General features: G+C 44.1%; 1 protein-coding gene across 7 annotated transcripts in view; it reads right to left on the bottom strand.

Moving 5' to 3' along the window:
* Positions 1-23,980, bottom strand: part of LOC126548188 (uncharacterized) — an 85,891-nt gene that overhangs the window by 23,182 nt on the left and 38,729 nt on the right. For 2 of the 7 annotated variants that reach the window (XR_008609122.1, XR_008609123.1), the window contains 2 exons: positions 10,790-11,028; positions 6,181-6,403 (listed from right to left, as the gene is read on the bottom strand). The exons of 1 other annotated variant lie outside the window; for it this stretch is intronic. Coding sequence is in view for 3 of the 6 variants with exons in the window: in XM_055063170.1 (XP_054919145.1) it covers positions 10,790-11,028 (239 nt within the window). In the remaining 3 variants the exon portion in view is untranslated. The remainder of the gene's footprint in view (positions 1-6,180; positions 6,404-10,789; positions 11,029-23,980) is intronic. 4 more of the 7 variants (XM_055063170.1, XM_055063171.1, XR_008609124.1 and 1 more) reach the window with 3 other exon arrangements.

The following is a 23,980-nucleotide window of genomic DNA, read 5'->3' as shown; positions in this document are numbered from 1 at the left end:
CAGAATACCCTAGCCTATTCCCACTGATGTATCCCTGTGAGCACGAATGAAAAGCATGCAGCACTGACTGTGGGCCCGCAAATGGCACAGCGATGAGTCTTGCAAGCCGCTACCGTGATAGTCTTTCCATGAAGGGCAGATGCGGCGAGTGGTGGTTTTGTTAAATGCAAATTGTAATGTAAGAATTCGTCCAAATGGGGGGTTGGGGTCAGATTTGTTCTGGCTGCTTCATCATCATCATCATCATCAGCCTGGTTATGCCCACTGCAGGGCAAAGGCCTCTCCCATACTTCTCCAACTACCCCGGTCATGTACTAATTGTGGCCATGTTGTCCCTGCAAACTTCTTAATCTCATCCGCCCACCTAACTTTCTGCCGCCCTCTGCTACGCTTTCCTTCCCTTGGAATCCATTCCGTCACTCTTAACGACCATTGGTTATCTTCCCTCTTCATTACGTGTCCTGCCCATGCCCATTTCTTTTTCTTGATTTCAACTAAGATATCATTAACTCGTGTTTGTTCTCTCACCCAATGCAGCGGTGGCGTAGAGGTAGAACACCCGCCTCACGTGCAAGAGGTCCGTGGTTCGAATCCCGGTGCCGCGCAATTTTCCACCAGATTAAAGAAAAAAAAAATCCGCGTGTTGATAAAATTGCATAAACAGGCCTGGAGTGTGGCCTGATCCCGGTGACCAGAACCGGTAACGCACTCCCTCATCAGAGCAGGATTGGCCACCCTGGTGCAGTACTTGGCCACAACCTCCTATATGAACACAACAATCTGGCTGCTTGCGGGACCCTAAATTGCTGTTTGCGACAACTCTATGAGAAATCTCAAGTTATGCATCCCGTGCCCGGAGCCACTTAGTGAAACGATTGAGTGCCATCCACGCTTTCTTGTGGAACACGCGTATTGGACCCCGAGGCCTTTTGCATTCTTGAAGCAGAGTGGCGATACTCTTTCGAATAACTAATGGTCGCAAGTAGTATGCTCTACACGGCAGTTTTCTTCGCTATCAGTATGCTTCACCGTATTACCCGGCAGTGCTGCGGTGAAGCTTACTGAAGCAAATCCGCCATTATGGAGTGCAAATAGACCCTTGCTCCACAAGTCATACATATTTAAAGAGACTCACTTTGCTAATTTTTACTCCTGCCTTTCAGGTGAAATGTCTTGTTTGACAGCATTTGCCAAAACAATGCCATTTCGTCGGATTGAGCATTTCCGATGATGTGATAAGTGATCACATTGCCATTAGGGGAAGCACACTTGCAGGGGCGCAATGCAATGCAGCGTTCTATATATATCGAATGTGGCAGTGAACAAGAATTTGACTGTATGCATAGTACATCACTGCACTTTTGCATGAGATCTTCAAGATGATTTTAAACTATTCGATGTAAGTAGACAATAGGTGGCTAAGTTTGGCCGGGCATGTCCAATGACAATTTTAATTTTGATCAAAAAATATATTTTGCTGACCGAGAGCTAAAAAATATGAAATCAATATTAGTTTTGCAAGCGAAAAATATTTTCAAAATAAAGAAAGATGGAAGCGTCCAGTAAGTCAGAAGTGCATTTTGCAAATTTAGCAAAATCTGCATTTCGGTTAGTTTTTAAAGAAGGGTTGTGGCTCTGGCTAACAATATTTAGTGATAAAATGCAGGTCAATAGCATCGATTCTAACTAATTATTACAGAGTATCACCACTACAATGAGGAGGACAAATATTGCAAAAATAGAACATTGCACAATATTGGCCAAAGTCCACATTTTTTTCCTCCACATCTATGAGAAGCTCGGTTTTCAAATTTTGTCAGCTTGTTGCTATTGAAGTCATTTAACTTTTAGGCAAATATCCTTGCCCTAGTCAGCACTAAAAATCTTGAGAAGCGTCCAAGTTTAGGCCTATTGTTAAATAAGCAGTAAATTAGAAATCTTTTTTAAAAGAAGGCCATACTTGATTTAAAAAAAATTTTCTCAAATGAAGTCTTTTGACTTGAACTTATCTGGAAAAACATGTTATTACATAATTTCTTTTCTTTTGGAATTACTAAGTGAGAAATGGGACTGAATAAATGGTAGCGCTGCTGCAACATATGTGCTCAACATACAGCCATGTGTGCTCATGGTTGCAGGTTTTTTAAAATTTTTATGACACGAAAAATGCTACACAATGGTTCGGAAAGCGAGGATTGACAAAAAAAGAAAATTTGAGGGTGAAAACACTCAGTGGGTTCTAGGATAGGTATAGCAAAATCTGTGCACGGGAGCATCGACAGAATGGTGGGACATGGTCACATGGTTTGCGACGCTTGCTTTTGATATGAGGCCTTTAAGCGCATATCCTGCATGCAATCCATTAGAAACAGAATGGAGAGGATGCAAGAACAAATTATTTGGTGGATCACAGAGTATGAACTTGACCAATAAAGGAGCGCACAGTGAAACTTGCAGTGAGTCAATACCACACTGGGGTGACAACTAGGACGAAATAGTCTATACACTGTTGCCAATGTAATATAATTTTTAACCTCAAGGTGAGCATATATATATATATATATATACTCTGCCATTGTACATTGCCAGAAATGCCAAGATTGTATTCCAAACACAAGGCCAACTGACTGCACAAGTGTTTTATTTTGATTTCATTGAACTCTACAGGTCATCTCATGGGAGGTGAATCAAGGTCACATCCGGCAGTTTTGTGTTGAGGGTTTATATTTATGCGCTCTAGCTAAGGTGGCACCACATTGGAGGTTGACTCAAGCTTGCATGGTTTTAACAACACCTGCGATTCTAGAGCATGCATTTTTTCGAATACCCAGTGGCAGAAATCAACCATTTCATATACTATGTATATTCTTGTTTTACTGACCTCATGTTGCACATGTGTGCTGATAAAAATGGTTTCCTGTGCCGTTACTGAAGGACGAGACATGTGCATACATAGGGGCAACGCCTCCAGCCACTCGTGAATTTTTTCCTATGCCATGTTACACATGGGCCAATTGTGGTTAGTGTCATGACTGATGGGGAGGGTGCAAATACACATTTCTGTTACACAAGTTGTTACTGCACACATGTATCGACCATTTGCCTTTTCAAGGCAAGTACTTCTTAGCAGGTTACCCCCACTTTTCCATATCGGCCGGGTGTCTGGCTTTCTGCCCTATATTGTGGGCTGATCCCAGAGTTAGTACAACCTAAGGAGGGAGCCATTCCTATGAATATGTGCTGCCTAAAAATGTGCGCTGATGAGGGCTGAACCTGATGATATTGCAGTAGAAAAATTTAAGCAGTCTGACACTCCTCCTACTCCCTTCATGCGAGAGGTGACACAATAGAGTGTGGTGCGCATTGACTCCACCTCACTTTCACCCCTAACTTGCTCAGGAAGACATCGTCTTTGATTGACCTCAACAAGAGGTAGAATCACCATTCAACTTTTTTTTGCCAGTGATACTTCTCCGAGCAGGACAAAAGCACGATGCTACCTTTCTGTAGGGATTGATTCACCTCTATTTTCTCTTTTTGCCTCAGCTTACCTAACATAATCATGTGAACTGCTCATGCGGCAAACAACATCTCCCAATGAGATGACACGGAGAGGTAAACATTTTATTGCATCGAAACAGTGCATAGGTTATTTCTTCGTAGTTGTCGTTCAGGATGCCTGCCCCATTGTGCTGTTGGCTCATTGCAAGTTCCACTGCACATTCCCTTATTGATCAAGTTCCTGTAAAAACCCGCATATAACACGAACCTACATATAATAGAAGCTAGATTTTGGTATAGCAAATAGCGACAGAAAAGAAGGGAAAAAAAATAAATAATAGAAGTTTCATAATAGAAGTTTTGCTGGTATGTGCCATCCTTTCGTACTAATTACGGTCGTCAAATGCTCAGACATATAATTCCAACTCTTCTTAATCGGCGCAATGAGCACTGAGGACCTAACGATACAGTTTTCTTTTTGCTATTTTGTTTTTTACTGCAAGTTTGCGCCTCCTTTCTCCCTTTTTTCTTTTCTTATTGTTATTCTTCGTTTTGCATTCTTTAGTGTTCCTGAGCTTATTGTGTTAATTCTGCCGCCTTCATTTATTTGTTATTACAAGAGGATGTTCACTAATTTTTATTGAATGTGATGTTTACCTATGCACTGTAGTCTTTTTTTATTGTTCTGTCCGTGTTCTGTTGCTGCCGGTTTTTATGTACGGGGGTGCACCCCTCTGTCAAGCCAGTCATAGGCTTTTTGGGTGCACCCCTAACATCCCTGATGTTGAAATAAAGGTATTTGTATTTGTATATCAACTATAGTATATGAGGGAGGCAAACAGAACGATTGAGTCCTGAGCGAGTCACACTGAACTGCCTCCCATCGGCACCACTGCCGATCTTCTTTGCAGCTAAAATCATCTTCCTATTTAAGGCAGCCGAGTACTGCTTTCACATTCCTGACATTTTGCTGTTTCACTCGCAAAGAAAAAAATTAAATTTCCCAATAGCGTGCACTTCACATGGTTAGCACATTAGCTTGTGTGATGCCATAGTGAACGCAAGCTGGCTATTTCAGCACGTTATGGCGACCAAACCCACGCCGCTTCTAGATTATGAGCCTGTATGCTAAAGAAGGAAGAGAATGACGCTAGCCAGGCAGCAATAACGAAACCAAAATATCGGAGGCCGAAATTTGGGATGCTAAAAATTGGAAAAAGTTATCATATTATGTGTACGTTTTTACGGTAATATTCTGCGATCCACTAAGTAATTTGTTCTCGCATCCTCTCCACTCTGTTCCTAATGAACTGCAAGTAGGACATGTGCTTAAGACCTGATATCAAATTACGAACTTCAAACTATGGGTCAATGTCCCACTGTTCTGTCACTGCACCCGTGCACAGATTTTGCGATACCTGTCCTAGAACACATCAAGTGTTTGCACTGCCAAGTTTTGTCTTTTGTCAATCCTCACTTTCCGAATTATCATCCTGGGGCATTTTGGCCTCGTAAAGAAAAAAAAAAAGAAAAAAAAAGGAACCTGCAACCACAAGCATGCACGGAGCCCATATGTCACAGCAGTGCTACTGTTTATTCGGCTACATTTCTTGCTACGTAATAGCAAAACAAAAGAAACGACCCAACATGTTTCCCAGATTACATTACTTCAAGTCCATAGACTTAATTTGGGAAACTTGAAAGAAAATAAAGGATGGTCTTAACAGTGGGCATAAACTTGAGTGTTTCTCATGATTTCTTTAATGTGACTAGGGCAAAGATACTGACTAGGGCAAAGATACTTATTGCAAAGTTACAGTGACTTTCATGGCAACAAGCTGACAAAACTTGAAAACAGTGCTTAAAGATCTGGAGAAAAAAATCTGGACTTTGGCCAAGATTGTGCAATGTTCCATTGTCAATACTTTTTTTCTCACTATCACAGCTTTGATATTCTGTAATAATTAGTTAGAATCAATGCTATTGGTTCACAGTCTACTACAAACTATTTTCAGAGCTGTCACCACAACAGTTTTTCGTTGGGAGCTAACCAAAGTGCGCATTTGGCAAAATTTGCAAAAAGCGCATCTGATTGGCTGGGCACTTCCATATTTTTACAGAAAAGCTGTTTATGGCAGGGTTCTCTGAAATTTTCATGTGCGGTGCAAAACTATCATCATCAGCAATGGCTCATGCCACCACTCGCGCATTCGCCGTCACTGTCTTCTTCCACAGCTGGCTCTGTTGCTGCTCATCATGCCAGCGCTCCCCATACTGACCATCCCTTTCTGAAGGCGCTGACGACACTGGCCCACTGCCAGTCGGTGCAGTGATTTTGGTCTCAAATTCATTGCCTTAATATATCGCGAAATGAAAACACGAATGTATATAACAAACGTCTGTAACAGGAATGAATGAAAATATATAAAAATAAATGTGTGTGCATAACTTTCGTCCTTGAGTTTTTTTTAGGACACTTCTTGCTCGCAAAACTAAGATTGATTTCATTTTTCTTGGCTCTCAGGCAGCGAAATATTATTTTTTTAACCTAAATTAAATATAGCCACCGGACATGGCCGGCCAAACATTTCTGAACACACCCAATAATTCGATATACGAGGGTAATTAAAAAAATATACACAATGTTGACATAACTCTTCTTACATTGTTCATACTAACCTCTACTGTTATGCCGTCGTGGTCATGCTATGAAAGTTTGAGCCTAATTTCTCCATTAGGTTTGCTTTTGTTGCACATAGATCATGGCCACTCCATTAGAAGTTTGCACCAAAGAGGAACAACAAGTGATCCAGTTTTTGTGGTCAGAAGGTGTATCAGGGGCCACAACCCATCAAAGACTTTAGGCATCACATAGGGACAGTGTCTTGCAGCAATGGAGTGTCTGTGAATGGATGGCAAAATTAAAAAATGGTTGCACAAGTGTTACACATGACAAAGGAGCCGAACGACCATCTACAGCCACAAATAATGACAACATTGAGCGTGCACATAACATGGTTCTGTTAGACGAGTGACCGTTGATGAAGTTGTACATCGTCTGCAAATTAGTCATGGTTCAGCCTACAAAATCACCCACAACATAAGTGGATTTCATAAAGTCTCTGCAAGATGGGTCCCAAAACAACTGACAAAGATGCATAAACAAATGTGCCTGGACATCTGCCAAAACATTTGGATCGCTATGGTAAGGAAGGTGACGGCTTTTGAAGACACAATAGTCACTGATGACGAAATATGGATCCATCATTATGAGCCGGAGAGTACGGAATGGAAACATCCACAACCGCCCAGTAAGAAAAAGTTCAAAACCCAACCACCCACAGGAAAACTGATGCTTACCGTTTTTTGGGACACATTAGGCCGAGTACTGGAACATTATTACGAGAGTGGCACAACAATAAACAGTGCACGTTGCAATGAAATGCTTATTGACAGGCTAAAGCCTGCAATTCAAAGCAAACGCCGAAAGGTGCTGTGTTATTGCACGACAATGCCCGTCCACATATTGCTACCCACACTACAGCAATGCTTGGGAAACTCCAGTTTGAAGTAATGGCTCCTCCTCTGTATACTCCTGATCTTGCCCCTTAATTCTGACTACCACTTGTTTGGTCCACTCAAAGAGTTATTAAAAGGCCGTCAATTCACCTCGGAGCAAGAAGTGAAGGACCCGGTGGTGCATGCATGGCTCGCTGCTCAGCCAATAACTTTCTTTTCTGAGAGCATCAGGAAGCTCATGCAACGATGGAACAAGTGCGTTGAAAAGCAAGAGGACTACATTGAAAAATGATGTTAACGTGAGTTTCCTATCTGCATTGCAATAAAATTTATAGCTACACTGCGGATAATTTTTTACTTATCCTTGTATACGAGCATCATACATATGGGATTGACTGTATTCAAGTGTCAAAAAAAGTCCATTGTTATAACTGGGTTGCATGAAAAAGAAACATAGAGGACGAACATCAAAACATTTTAGACAGAAAGAAGTTCAGTTGAACTCATTTATAGCATTACCACTTTTAACAATACTCGGATGCAACAATGAGCTGCCGCTGGCACTATGAGCCTTTGTGCATATTCTATGGTAAAATAAACTGCTCACTATACACTATTCCTAGGGCATATTATTAGTTTAGATTAGGGTGCCCGAGCATTGAGAGATGCAAACCACCGGGCGTACAAAAGAATTCAAAGGGGCTAAAATGAAGTGTGCATCCTCCAGCACTTAGGTACTGTAATGTAAGACTTTCTATTGGTTATAAGAATTAAACCTGGCTACTGGGTGTCTATGCCCAAAGTAAATAAAGAAAGAAAATGCCAGCTGCCATGCATGGCGCACCTTCGTTTCACCCATTGTATCGCCGGCCTCGCATGCCTCTTTCCCATCACCCTACTACCCCTGAAACACGAGTCGACAGCGTTGACTCGTGCTTCGAAAGGGTGGAAGGGGGATGGGGGAGAAGCAAAGCACACAGGCGGGTGCAACAAAGGCATGTAATGGCGTGCTTTTTTTAATTTTCCAGGATGTCGCTTTATTATTTCTTTCGGCTCTGACACCCAATCCACATTTAAATAACTTGCAAGCAATAACATAGCATGGGAGCATTATAGTAAGCAGTTCGTTTTACCATAGAACACACAGAGAAGTTCATAATGCCATGGCTGCTTGTTGTAATACTGGTATATCGTGAAAACCAGTACATTGCTATAGGTGGGTTCAACTGTACCTATGGAGCTTTGCCGATTGCTGATGACATATATGTTGATACCTTCTGTTGACAAGTTTGAGCATTCATTTTTTGATGTGAATGATTTGTAGAAGGTGACATATTCCAATAGAACACAGGCTGTCTGTCCAAGATGTGTGTCACAGAGCCGCTCCCAGCAGCGCAATGTTAGCGACGTGATCAGGCTTTATGCAAATGGGCCTCACGAATTTTATAGGGCTGCATGCAGCATTATTGTTCACTTTCCTAACCTAATGAGTTGCTTTTGTAATATGAATGTGATATCCACATTTGCTTTTTGAGGGAACAGTGACACGGTACAATCATGATCTTGCTTGTATTTGTGCAAGTTCCGTTTACTCAAAAAAATTTCACACACGATATCAGCTTAGAGCTGTAAAGTGGCACTAAGAGTGCAACATTAACTGCCGTTTTTGAACAGGTAATATGTACTCGTGCTACAGCATGGATTCCAGAATGTGAGCTTTGTGGTTGTGTCAGCGACTAATGATGTGGACCCTGAGACTGCACCATCTCGGAGGCCACACTGAGGAGTGGCACTGAGCTGCGAGTGGCTATGAGCAGGGCCCATATTCTGAAACGTTCGCCTTCCGCGAACCTATCGCCTTGGCCACATCTCCGCCAACGGCACGCCTTGGTTGGCTGTTTTAGTAAAACCGGAAAATAAACAGCGCCATCTAGCAGTTCCGGCCCACATCATTTTAGCGTCATGGTGTCGATGGGTGCTCTCACCATAAATTGAATAAACAAACACGTCCTTTGGCGCCTTTTGGTGTTCGGTTGGTGGTGGAGTGTACTAGAGATAAGATAGGTGGTAGTTTATAGTAGTCTTTTTGGTGGCATCTTACATGCGTTGTTTCGCGGGGATATTTGTTGATTCATTTAAAATAAAACATTTATTCAACTTATTTTACCTAAAGCGGCCATAACCAACCATAGCCAGTGCACAGAACCCTTACTGCGACCACTACACTCGCAAACAACACACCCGAGCCGCTCTGCACTCGCACGGTGCGCTCTCTCATGTGGTGTGAAGCGTTCGACAGCGCGTCTTGGTAGTGCATGCTGACATCACGGGTAAGTAGTAGCTGCGGACTCATGGTTCAAGCAGGGTGATTGATACAAATACAAAAGAAATACGAAAGAAACAGCATCGAAAAAAAAAAAGCAACAATAATACAGGCTCAGAAAGGTTACTTCACAGTTTGATCACATGCTTTAGTAAGGCAGTTCCATTCATTAATGGTTCTCGGGAAATAAGAAAACTTAAATAGGTCTGTGCGTGCAAAATGTGGGGTTAGTGCATTTTCACTGTGGTGTCGGGTGGGCCTGCTAGTTAAGGGTGACAAATATGTTGATGCATCTAGCACTAGCTTGTTTTCCAAGAGTTGGGAAAGAAATTCTAAGCTAAATTTTTGTCTTCGTGCCTGTAATAGGGGAATGCCATTTGCTTGCATTAAATCAGAAGGTGAGCCTAATGTGGAAAATTTATTAAAAGTAATTCTATGATTTCTATGAATACGTTCAAGACTATCAATATTGCGGTTAGTATGAGGATACCATATAATGCACGCATATTCCAGTCCTGGCCGCACAAGAGCAGTATAGCAGAGGAGCTTAACATTAGTGGGAGCAATTTTAAATTTATGTTTAAGGACACAAAGCTTGTGGAAGGCACATGAACAAACATTATCAAGATGAAGATTCCAAGACAGGTCTGAAGTGAGTGTCACACCGAGATATTTATAGCAACTTACTCCTTGTAATGGTGAAGACCCTAATATGTAGGTACATGACAGTAAATTTTTTTTGCAAGTTATTGGAACGCAGACACATTTGCTCGTGTTAAGGGTCATTCACACCATTAACGTGTATTGACCAGACTAGTGTTGAGGTTATTGTAATCGTTAGTGGAACTAATTTCTTTACACGAAACACAATTAACAGCAAACAATCTTAATTCTAGACCAATGCAAACTTTGCACTTCACACTTGGGGTCTGAAGCCAATACCTAAAAAGTTTATTAATTAAACATAACTAATCCATTAGTTAATGGGAAAATTAAAAAAATAGCCAGAGTACTAGACCAGTGCCAACATTATGCATTCGGTTCAACTTGCGTCTGGAGTGCCTTTCATATTTAAAATTTTGGCTCAAGTTATGTGGGACAACCTGTATATGAACACATCATGCACATGTGACTATAAGTAGTCAGCTAGGGGGAAAAAACTTTTTTTCCCTTAGTAAACCTTGGTGGCAATAATTAATGACCAGAAGATTTTGAGGCCACAAGCACAGTGCAGTCACAGTGCAGATAACACAGCCTGCTTCAATGTAACGAGTTTACACTGTAGTCAAACCAGTTCTATGAAGAACCATCTTAAAGCTGTGCATTGTGATAATGATGCATATAAAAACTGCAAGCACCATGAGCACGAAACACAATGTAACACTAGCTAAGCACAAGGAAGTTTCATAATAGTAGGCAATCATAAAAGCAGTGATAGTGTCCTACCCAGAGTGCCTGTGACCTTTCTTCTCAGCAACAAGAGAAACATCGAAGCCAGTCTCCTTGACAAAAACTCTAGTAGCAGAATGATCCCACCTGCAGCCCTCCCTGGGGCACACGAATGCCAGAGACATGCGATGGGCACAGGCTGGAAGGCTTGCAAGCTCGGGAGGCAGTGGTCGCAGAGAGGAGCAAAGCACAGTGCTTCGGTTACCATAGTCTATATAGAGGACCCTGAAACGCCGCTGCATGAAGTGAAACATGTGAACACAAGCCAGATGCACAATGCTTTTGAATGACTGAAACAAAGTGACTAATGCAGAACTATCAGCCCACGTTACCAAGAAAAATGAACACTTACATATGGCTGAAGTTGCAAGTTGCACACCTTGTACACTTAGTAATTCTCACATAATTTATGCCACTCATTTCCTGCTTTCCGTGTATTATCCCAACACAGTAAACTTATGTTAATTGAGAATCCTCGGGACTTCAAACTGTGTCTAAAACAATATATGCCCAATTATATAGGGTGTTTCCCGTAACTTGAGCCAAACCTTAAAAATATACAAATGCCACATAGCTGGACAGAACCAAGGTAATGTTTGCCGTCACTTGGAGATACTACTCAGATTATTTTTTTCATTCCGTCTAATCACATAATTAGTCTTAATTATTCATCATAATCGTCATCAGCGTGGTTATGCCCACTGCAGCGCAAAGGCCTCTCCCATACTTCTCCATCTACCCCGGTCATGTAGAATTTGTGGCCATGTCGTCGCTGCAAACTTTTTAATCTCAACCGCCCACCTAACTTTCTGCCGCCCCCTGCTACGCTTCCCTTCCCTTGGAATCCAGTCCGTAACCCTTAATGACCATCGGTTATCTTCCCTCCTCATTACGTGTCCTGCCCATGCCCATTTCTTTTTCTTGATTTCAACTAAGATGTCATTTACCCGCGTTTGTTCCCTCACCCAATCTGCTCTTTTCTTATCCCTTAACGTTACACCCATCATTCTTCCTTCGATAGCTCATTGCGTCGTGCTCAATTTAAGTAGAACCCTTTTCGTAAGCCTCCCGGTTTCTGCCCCATACGTGAGTACTGGTAAGACACAGCTGTTATACACTTTTCTCTTGAGGGATAATGGCAACCTGCTGTTCATGATCACAGAATGCCTGACAAACACAACCCAGCCCATTCTTATTCTTCTGATTATTTCAGTCTCATGATCCGGATCCGCAGTCACTACCTGCCCTAAGTAGATGTATTCCCTTACCACTTCCAGTGCCTCGCTACCTATCGTAAACTGCTGTTATATTCTGAGACTGTTAAACATTACTTTAGTTTTCTGAAGATTAATTTTGGACCCACCCTTCTGCTTTGCCTCTCCAGGTCGGTGAGCATACCTTGGAATTGGTCCACTGAGTTACTAAGCAAGGCAAAATCATCAACGAATCTCAAGTTACTAAGGTATTCTCCATTAACTCTTATCCCCAATTCTTCCAAATCCAGGTCTCTGAATACCTCCTGTAAACACGCTGTGAATAGCATTGGAGAGATTGTATCTCTCTGCCTGACGCCTTTCTTTATAGGGATTTTGTTGCTTTCTTTATGGAGGACTACGGTGGCTGTGGAGCCGCTGTAGATATCTTTCAGTATTTTTACATACGGCTCGTCTACACCCTGATTCCGTAATGCCTCCATGACTACTGAGGTTTCGACTGAATCAAACACTTTCCCGTAATAAATGAAAGCTATATATAAGGGTTGGTCATATTCCGCACATTTCTCTATCACCTGATTGATAGTGTGAATATGGTCTATTGTTGAGCAGCCTAAACGGAATCCTGCCTGGTCCTTTGGTTGACGGAAGTCTAAGGTGCTCCTGATTCTATTTGCAATTACCTTAGTAAATACTTTGTAGGCAACGGACAGTAAGCTGATCGGTCTATAATTTTTCAAGTCTTTGGCGTCCCCTTTCTTATGGATTAGGATTATGTTAGCGTTCCTCCAAGATTCCGGTATGCTCGAGGTCATGAGGCATATTGCATGTACAGAATGGCCAGTTTTTCTAGAACAATCTGCCCACCATCCTTCAACAAATCTGCTGTTACCTGATACTCCCCAACTGCTTTCCCCCTTTGCATAGCTCCCAAAGCTTTCGTTACTTCTTCAGGCGTTACTTGCGGGATTTCAAATTCCTCTACACTATTCTCTCTTCTATTATAGTCGTGGGTGCCACTGGTACTGTATAAATCTCTATAGAACTCCTCAGTCACTTGAACTATCTCATCCATATTAGTAATGCTATTGCCGCCTTTGTCTCTAAACACATACATCTGATTCTTGCCTATTCCTAGTTTCTTCAGTGCTTTTAGGATTCCTTCGTTCCAGAGAGCATGTTCAATTCTATCCATATTATAGTTCCTTATGTCAGCTGTCTAACGCTTGTTGATTAACTTCGAAAGTTTTGCCAGTTCGATTCTAGCTTTAGGGTTAGAGGCTCTCATACATTGGCGTTTCTTGATCAGATTTTTCGTCTCCTGCAATAGCTTACTGGTATCCTGTCTAACGAAGTTACCACCGACTTCTATTGCACACTCCTTAATGATGCCCATAAGATTGTTGTTCATTGTTTCAACACTAAGGTCCTCTTCCTGAGTTAAAGCCGAATACCTGTTCTGTAGCTTGATCCGGAATTCCTCTATTTTCCCTCTTACCGCTAACTCATTGATCAGCTTCTTGTGTACCAGTTTCTTCCGTTCCCTCCTCAAGTCTAGGCTAATTCGAGTTCTTACCATCCCATGGTCACTGCAGTGCACCTTGCCGAGCACGTCCACATCTTTTATGATGTCAGGGTTAGTGCAGAGTATAAAGTCTATTTCATTTCTAGTCTCATCATTCGGGCTCCTCCACGTCCACTTTCGGCTATCCCGCTTGCGGAAGAAGGTATTCATTATCCGCATATTATTCCGTTCTGCAAAGTCTCTAATCTATTCCTACTGCCTATGCCATATTACCCCACTGCCTTGGGGGAATATGGCATAGGCACTAGGTATTCTTAAGGCACTAGGCATGATTAATTATTCAACTTCTCAAATATTATAACTAGAAGAAAGTGTCAATGAGAAAATTGCAGAGCAACATGAAAAACTCCCAATACACTTTTCTGTTGCTCAATACCTGCTACATAAAAGTGTTTTTTCAAGCATGAAATCCCGCGAACAGTACATGCAAAATCGCAGCGCAGCTGGCCGATCAAGGTACTTTGCGTGCATTCGCAAGCTTCCAATGCATCTGACGCTAGTCATGCAAAATCTGGCGAAAGTAAATGTATACCCGAAAGTGATAATCTGAGAATATGACACACCTTTTCAGTTGAATCTGATAGTTCGGTCTCCCGATTATTATTACTTTTAGACAGCCCCCGTCAAGTTCAAATTGGCTTCTGGCATTCATACTGTCTTTCCTTTAATATATAGCTTATTTAAGAGCTCGTTCTCATCATTTTAACAGCATGCTTGCGTAATACATTTCCTGGCTATTACATATTTTTCTAGCAGTTTCGTGGAAAATGTATTTCAGGGTTTCTACTGTATTTGTTGCCCTTTCAAGGAATTGAGGCTCCATACTTTTGTAAACACTACTGGGTCGACAGCTATCAAGTAAACAAATAAGAATAAGACAAAAGTTTTCTGCCAGCCCTCCTTTACTTCATTGACAGCATGTGTCTTGTGACACCAAACTTTAAAGCCCTCCTCTTGATGATTGAGAAATACACTTTTGAACATAACTGGAACCAACTGAGAAGCTACTGTTTAAACACAGCAAAAAACTATGTTCATAAATTTCATACAGGACTAAGGCTTGTGGGGATCAGGTGCCTTCCTGCACCTTGCCCCCCATATCGTGCTTTGTGCTTAGCTCGATCTCCGGGAACCGCTACAGTAACGGCAACATGGTGGACACTGCTAATGCGCTGGAGGTAATTTCACGCGCAAACTGTGCTTCTTTCTTCTGGGGTCAAGTCACCGCGTGACCAAGTGTCACCTGCATGCGCCCTGGTTGGCCTCCCGAGTGGCGGCCCCCGGGCACCCTCTTCACCCGAGCTTTCTTCCCCAAGCTCTTCATCGATGCGGCAAATTCTCACAGGCCTGCAATGAGGTGGTTATATGGGACCTTTGCTTCTGCGAATTCTCGTTCTCACACTTGGTGGACCACTACCCGGTTAGCCCTGGTGCAGCGGGTGCACGTACTCAAGCGGTCTTGCAGTGAGCTTTTGCCCATAAGTGCCGTGACTGTTGCACTGTGCTGTATCTTGGTTGAATAAACCCGTACTTGTTGGTGATATGACTCTAAAGCCTTCTCTGCATGGTATCAGAGAGTCGATAAACCTTGCCGTAACGCCTTTGTGTGTTGCGGAGCGGAGGTGCGTCGTGCCCTTTCCTGACCGTCACTCATCGGGTGAGCCGTGTGCAAACCCATCTCCACAGGCTCAGGGAAGGAGGATGTTTGTTGACAGAAACAAAATAGCAGTAACTGCTCACCAGCAGTAGAGATAGATGATGTAGTATTAGTATTTCAGATTCCAATTACACCCGCTGATGTAGAGCTTTAATCATTCAAACACAGTATAATGATCTACATTATATGTATATGAACAAACTAGTGGTTTCGATCAATTTTGCGTATCAATTAAAATAAGTAATTACACTGTAGTAGCATTTCTGCCATGGAATGGCACATTCTCGTCCAAAAGACTGGATTTGTGGAACAGTTCGACAGGGTAAAGATGCTGTCGGAACATTATCAGCTAACTAAACTAAACCTACTAAACAAGATAAGCCTTTTAGATCAAGGTTTGATAAAATTTTATCAAGTGAAGGGCAAACACAGTCAGTTATAACTAACAAACACTAACCAGAAGAAAAAAAAATACCGACGTTCAAGGCCCCTATTATAATTTGTTTTCCCCTATAAAGCAAAATAATAAGGTTCATGCGTTATGCACATAATGTTGGTGCAATGGCCCAGTGTACTATACCTTCGGCGAATCACTACATGTACAAAGCAACGGCAGACACTGCACGTGTGGCATAGACTGTATGGAATGTATGAAGATACTGTAGTATCAGTCGAGATGACAAGAGATTTTCCATGGTATTGATAAGTACTGCCTGCCAGTTGAAGTGGCCTGTGGTAGTTTCATTTTCAGCCAGGTGGCTAAATGCCATGTGTTTCTTGGTCATATCATTTTGGTACTATTTTAGAGTACCGCTTCAAGTTGCCCAATTCACCACTGCAATTAGTACAGCAGCCTCAGAATGGTACCGTATAAATAGGCTGCAGCGTTTTCAATTAGAACCGGAGAAAAAAGTATGCATCCCTACTTTTTTTTTCAGGAAGTCGGTTTTAACCAAAAGCTTCAGTGAAAGTGAATTTACAGGACAGTCAGTGGAGCACCACTGTGAGCGTAAATGTGCTCCGATACAAGCAGCCTGGTGAGATCAAGGATATGCCCGCAGCCTGCAACCCCCTTGCAATCTCATCTCTCTTTTTTTTCATTTAATTTTCAAACATTCTGCCTGTTGCTGCAGCAAAAATGAGGCACAGCAAGAAGTGAGGGGGAGACCTGGCCTGCATCCTTCCAGTCTTCCCACTCCAGCCACTGTGGTGGACAAATCGGGAAATTTCACCGATGGTAATGCAGGGTCGTATTTATGTAGTTACAGCAAAGCTTTATTTGCCTCTTTCCCCTACTTTGTGGGTTCTGGCTGCTGCTTGCTGTTGTGTTACCCAGTTGACAACTTGCCGCTGACTGCTACCTTCGCAAAGCAACAACTTCGGTAACTGGATATGTGCCCATTTTTGGCTAATCACCCAGAATTGGTCTGTGCCACTGACAAATGGGTACAGAAGCCTTAAATGTCAAATAAGCTTCGCACCATTTAGAGTTCACCATTGCACTGTATCTGTACATTCGAGTGATAGTGGACACTTGAATGCTCGAACTGATGACGTTGCAAGGAGATGGTGCAGAAATTTCCTGAAAGTGTCGCCACCAACCCCTTTTCATACCTTCCCTAGATTACAAATCCTAGTTCAGAGCAAGTCTGACCTATCTCATACTGTGGAAGTATACCCTGCAAATAGTGCTCAACTTAATACTTCACTTTAATGTCCATTTTATTACAGTGAAACCTCGTTAAACTGTAGTGGGCCGGAGCTTCGAAAAAGTATGTACTAAACGGTAGTACTACTTAACCGAAATAGTGTGAGACCGTCCACTTATATGTCAAAAACAAAACTCAGAAAGAGTGCAACGAAAGGGCAAAATACATGCAGTATTTATTCATTTTCTACGAGAATAGTCTGTTATTTTCGTTTGATGCTGCGGTGGCCTAGCAGTGACGACAGCGGCCTCAAACTCCCTTATGCTGCAAGCCTGCTTTTCCACCAGCCCCCTTTCGTAGCAAACACCCCATGAGGGTAGCATTCCGGGCAAGTTGGTAATCCATTACTTAAATGATATTGCGCGACACACACACAAAAAAAAAGGCTGACATAACGCACAGCTTCTGCTACTGTCGGGCCTGAATCGCGCGTGCTGTCACTTTCCGCGTCGTCCTCATCACTGTCGTTAGGCGACACTTCGGCAATAACACAGGCAATTATGGCAAAAAGTTGAACCTCGACAAGTTGAACCTAGTAGCCGACATCTTTTCGCTGTCCCAGCAGCACTGCTAAGCATCTTCTCCTTCGTATTCCAAATGCCACACACCATAGTCAGCAGTAGAGCCCTCTCGCATGCCAGCACCGACTTCGTGACACATTCGATAGCACAAATGATGTCCAATTTTTCTTTTATGCTGAGCACCCGGTTTTGTCCAAGCTTCGGCACAACGCGAGTCCCAGCTTGTATGACACCACAACTAGAGTGCACTAAAATACGGTAGAGCGGGACGAGCTGCTGGGTCGGAGCATGCTTTGCAATGAGGCACGCGACGACTAAAAATACTGTGGCGGCGCTGCGATCAAAGTGGATTGGGCCGCATCAAGGCCGCACCGTTGGAAACTGCTCGTGATACTTCTCGGAAGGGTCATTTGTACAACTTTGCGTGCTGGTATATGAGTTCATACAGCTCAAACGGTGTTCATAATTGCATATGACATGTATTTATGCCTTAGGAATAGATGCCTTTTTTTCTCTTCTTTATTTCATTTTATTTTGTTAATGACACTCGGTGATTGCGTGTGCAACGCAGCTGCAGTGTCGGCTTTCATTCTACTATGTTATTGTATGGTGCCCTTAGGAGAAAAAATATTTTTTTTCTTGTTCTTCAAGCAGCATGCATCTCTAGTGTGTATTTTTGCGCATATAGTTTTCCAGCCGTAGGTCCTGTGAAATGCAGATGGAAAAACACGTGTAAACTTCCTACTTGCTGCTTCAAACAAATAATACATATCTGCCCCATCTGGTGCCCTGTACTCAGATTTACGGGAAGTAATCTTATAGAAAAAAAAACTCCAGTGCAATGGGAACTAAATGGAAAAAACACTCCTGTACTTCTGTGCAGGTGAAAGTCAAAGAATCCCAAGTGGTGAGAACTGAACAGGGTGCCTCATAATCACATCGCCAGACATAAAACGGCAGAATTTGTTTAATTAAAAAAATAAGGATGTAGCTACGTCCTTCCTTTTTTTCTAGGGGTGTAAACGAAAGAAATTATTCTCGAGTCTGATTTCTGAGAAAAACATGTTGTGCTTACCTGATATTTCATACCTAAATGTATATGCCATCCCAACTGCACGTCCCCTCAACTAAGCAGCTTCTTTATTATAAACGGCTGCATTCAGTTATCTGGTGCACTATCATAAGGACAATAATGAAGCAATTAAACAAACAAAATGTCTCACATACACGTATATATTTGTAGATCTGCTGTATTCATTGAAGAAGTGTGGTACCACATTGGGTATCCTGTTCTAATGGGTTGCAGAGGTGGTAAGACTGTAAAAAATAAAATAGAAATGTTTTTCTTGCCTGAATCAAGTTAGCAGATTTACAGGCTGCACCAAAACGGGGCGTTTATATTGAATGACAGCTAGGAGCTTGTTCAGCAGAACCGAACAGCACCCGCGCCTTAATGTTCTCAACAGCCACAACTCTCCAGCAGCCGAATCATTCGGAATAAGAGTCCTCACTTGCATCGGCCCCTCACCTCCAAGAATTCCGAGACTTCCCACACCTCCGAAAAGTGGTGTTATACGTTACATTTTAACGAAAACAGCTATTCGATAATTTTGAATAGAGAATTCTGAAGTCGAACACGCTCTAAATAGCAAACGCCATTCAATTAGACTATATGTTTTACTTCATTTTGCTTGCTGGCACATTGAAGGAGATCGCCAGATAAGCCACGGAGATTACACTGGTAAAGACTTCCGGTATCCTCCATTCAGTCAAAGTACATAGGAAATAGCTTTTCCCTTACACTGCTGTTCATATTAACACTCAACAATTATTTTGATTACTTTTCTCGGAAAGTCAACTGGTTCACATGGGGCTGGTGCAGCTTTTAAAAGACTCCCGTGATTTCCAAGACAAGCTTATTCCAGTAAGGAGTCCTCACTTTTTTAATCACTGCATTTAGAATACTTGATATTTTATTCTCTTACATATATGTTGTAGATATATTTGTCTATGTACTCTTAGATTTATGCGGAAGTGCATTGGTCATCTGCGTTTCTCCCCACCATGCAGTTAATAAACCTGGTTTATTTAACTATAATATTGACACGTGTACTTGCCTATCTTTATCAGGCGGCCACGTTTCACCGCCTAACAAATGTTATCGCACAGCGCAGGACGCGCCTGCATGTATTGGAAGTTTCTGGAATGTTATCGATGGTTCCATCCGCTGTCTGTGACCGAACGTTGTGTAATCTGGTTACGTGTGTGCGCAACGCGAATAATGTAGAACTTTGTGGAAGGCACGCGGGTCCCAGCGATTACTCTGGAACATTCGACGACTTATGTATAAAAGCCGACACGCTTGACCCGCTGATCAGATTTTCGACTATCGCTGACTGTGTTCGCCGCTTTCGTTGAGCACTGAGTGTAGCCTGTTTTTCTGGGCACAGGTTCACCCAATAAAAGTTAGTTTCGCCATTCACAGTTTTCTTGCTGTGACTACCGTGACTACCACGTGACATCTGGTGGAGGTGCTTTGCGTTCATGTACCGGATGCCCCACAAAGCCATGACCCAAGCCCAAACGCGGAAGACAACACCAACGTCGCCAAGAACCAGCGAGGTAGCCGCAGGCTGCAAGGGCTGCCTTGGGAGCACCGACTTTTGCCTGAGACGACCAGGAAGATCGTCGCCCAGTCAACCCCAATGGCAGCCCCAGTGTCTCCCATCGTGCTGCAGCAGCCCAGGGAGATCTGACATTCCGCGGTTCAACTTTCGAGGACCCGGCCGGAAACCTGGCTTAAGACGTATGAGAGAGTCACTGCATTTAACAGCTGGAACAGCGACGACAAACTTAGACATGTCTTTTTCGCATTGGAAGATGCCGCCAGGACGTGGTTCGAGAATCGAGAAGCCGCCTTAACGACGTGGGACCTGTTCCGAAGCGGCTCCCTAGAGACATTCACAAGCGTCTTACGCCGAGAACGAGCCCAAGCACTACTAGAAACCCGAGTGCAGCTGCCTAATGAGACCACCGCGATTTTTACAGAAGAAATGAGCCGCTTATTCCGCCACGCTGACCCGGGAATGTCCGATGAGAAGAAAGTCCGCCTACTGATGCGTGGTATAAAAGAGGAACTTTTCGCCGAAATGGTACGGAGCCCACCGAAGACCATCGACAAGTTTCTTCGCGAGGCCACCAGCATAGAGAAGACACTGGAATAGTGTAACTGGCAATTGAACCGCCGCTTGAACTCGACAAACTACGCCTGAGTTCAGTAACTTGCCACCGACGATCTGCGTAAGACTATCCGAGCGATCGTGCGGTAGGAGATACAGAAGCTGTTCCCTTCATCACAGCCTCAAGTGGCTTCAATTGCCGACGCCGTCCGTGAGGAGCTCCAACAACAGCTCGGAGTAGCCCCTGAATCGCTGCAGCCTCAGCCGCAAGCGATGACATACGCCGCTGTAGGCCGCCGTCACGTTCCCCCTCCGCGCCCACGGCAGGGCCCAGGGACGACACAGTTCCGTCATCCGCCACCACCCCCGCCACCAGCACGCCAACCCGTCACCCCACGCAGCATTCCAAGGAAGACTGACGTTTGGTGCGCCCCCGACCCCTGTCCGCTTTGCAATCACTGCGGAGAAGCCGGGCACATCTACCGTCGATACCCATCCCAGGAGATGGGACTCCGAGGGTTCGCCATTAACGCGCCGAGACCACAGCTTGGCGAACGACCTCGCGATATCGCCGACTACCTCGCCGCCACTCAGTGGAGCCCTCGACGACCGTCCCATTCACCATCACCAGGCCGCTACCTGTCACCACAGCGCCGACCATACAATGGCCCAGCCCAGGGCCACTCTGCGGGCCCATATCCTGAAAACTAAAAGCAGCAACCGATGGAGGTGCAGATGCTGTTCGTTGAATTGACAAAGATCCTCCGCCGCCGCCGAAGACGCCGAAGAGACTGCCTCTATGACATAAAGACACGCCGCCGTCCCGACGAAGTCCGGAAGCGAAGAATACGCCAACGAAAGGCAACATGACGCCACGTACCAGCCACAGGTCAACGCGACGCAGCCGTGATCCGACGCCAAGACCTAGCTGCAACGCAAGACAAAGAACCACCGACCCCAACGTGCTTCTCGACGGCCACGCAGTCACTGCCTTAGTAGACACGGGAGCCGATTACTCCGTCATGAGTGGACCCATCGCCGCCCAGTTGAAGAAAGTTAAGACTGCATGGGAAGGCCCTCAAATTCGGACCGCTGGAGGACACCTCATCACGCCGACTGGAATCTGAACGGCAAGAATTACTGTTCATGACCGGACTTACCCTGCCACCTTCGTTATCCTCCAACAATGTTCACGCGACACCATTCTCGGCATGGACTTCAAACCAACACGACGCAGTCATCGACCTGAAGTCGAAGTCGATAACCCTGTCGGAAGATCAAGCGACACCGCCAAGCTCTCGTAGCCACTATGCCTTGAGCGTGCTCGACAGTCAAGTCAGCATCCCGCCCCGCTCCAGCATTGTTATTTCTGTTCGCACCAAAACACCTGCCGACGTAGAAGGCATCATCAAGGGTGACCAATGCCTACTGCTAGACCATGAAATTTGCAACGCAAGAGGGATCACTCGACTGCATGGGGGAAAACAAAAGTGTTGTTTACAAACTTCAGCCAGGAGTTAAAACACATCAACAAGGTCACGACGATTGCGTACATCGAGGAACTTCTGGAAACCAGCAATGCGTTTGTCCTCTCGGATTCTGCCACATCTACCCCGACGACCATAGTTCCCGAACCAGACTTCGACGTAATTCCAGGTCTCACCATGAGTAAGCAGCAACAGCTCAGAAGTCTTCTCCGACGATACAAAGACTGCTTTTCGACGTCATCGAGGATTCGACAAACACCAGTTGCAAAGCATCGCATAATAACCGAAGAGTGCGCTCAACCACTCCACCAGAGCCCTTACCGACTTTCGGCGCGAGAATGTGAAGATATTAGGCATCAAGTCGACGAAATGCTGCGCGACATCATCCAGCCGTCGAAAAGTCCGTGGGCATCTCCTGTAGTCCTGATGAAGAAAAAGGACGGAACCCTACGTTTCTGCGTCGATTATCGTCGACTGAACAAGATCGCAAAGAAGGACGTATACCCCCTTCCACGGATAGACGATGCATTGGATCGGCTCTGCAATGCTAAATACTTCTCATCGATGGACCTCAAGTCTGGCTACTGGCAAATAGAAGTCGACGAGAGAGATCACGAAAAGACCGCCTTCATCATGCCAGACGGCCACTAAGAGTTCAAGGTCATGCCATTCGGACTATGCTCGGCGCCTCCAACGTTTTAGCGCGTCATGGACACGGTGTTAGCAGGATTGAAATGGCAGACATGTCTTGTTTACTTGGATGACATCATTGTCTTCGCCGGAAATTTCGACGATCACCTTAGGCGCGGCTTGCGACAGTATTAGAGGCCATCAAGTCCTCAGGGCTCACTCTGAAGCCGGAAAAGTGCCGCTTCGCTTACGATGAGCTTCTGTTTCTAGGCCACATCATCAGCAAATCTGGAGTACACCCCGACCCGCAGAAGACAGCTGCCATTCGCCGCTTTCGTTGAGCATTGAGTGTAGCCTGTTTTTCTGGGCACAGGTTCGCCCAATAAAAGTTAATTTTCGCCATTCACAGTTTTCTTGCTGTGTTCTCAACCATCACTACCACGTGACAATATTGTTTTCTTTGATTAATGTCCCTGATTGATATTACCAACAAGAAGCGCTCATAAAATGACACGATAACAACAAAGGTTTCTTACGTAGCTTCATGTTGCAGATAGGTGACTTCTGTGGCAAAAATTATGTATTACTTTTAGAAAACAATGTCAAAAATGGCAGTTCACCTGGCTAAAGCTAAGGTTGGTACCAGTGGACAAGAGTCGCGGGCACACCAAAGCAAGTAAAACCATAAACAATTTTACTGCAAGGACTTTCTGCGAGAAAAACTGGGAGTCCGCCAGCGTCCGTGCAACAAACGTCATGTTGTATAAACCATGTAGCAAAAAGGTGGCTATATAAATTTGCAGATGAAATAAAGCACGATTATAAGAGCGTATGCGCATAATTGGTCTCAGTGCTGGCAGCGAAATTACGCTGAATGTGCCGCGAAGTGAGTCTTCGCACCAAGCCAGTTCACTTGCAGAGCCCTTGCAGAATTTTTCCACGCGCGGCACCTTCGGCCCAAGCTGAATTTCGTCGGTCAAAAACTCAATCTTGAGTCTAGTGGACCTCGCTATTCAACATCACCCTGATCACCCTGTCGACAGCCTTGAACAAGATCCCGAACATTGACCACACGATCTACGCGGACGACCATCTGGTGCCCCTGCGGATGTGAGGGTCAGGTCGAGGGTGCTTTGCAAGAGGCCATCGATGTGACGGAGCGGCATCTTATCCCCACCGGGCTAAGGTGCTCGCCCGCTAAATCCG

This window comes from Dermacentor andersoni, chromosome 1, assembly GCF_023375885.2.
Source record: "Dermacentor andersoni chromosome 1, qqDerAnde1_hic_scaffold, whole genome shotgun sequence".
In the NCBI taxonomy this organism is placed as follows: Eukaryota; Metazoa; Arthropoda; class Arachnida; order Ixodida; family Ixodidae; genus Dermacentor; species Dermacentor andersoni.
Note: the sequence above shows the minus strand (reverse complement) of the source record. Positions and strands in the feature narration are given on the sequence as shown.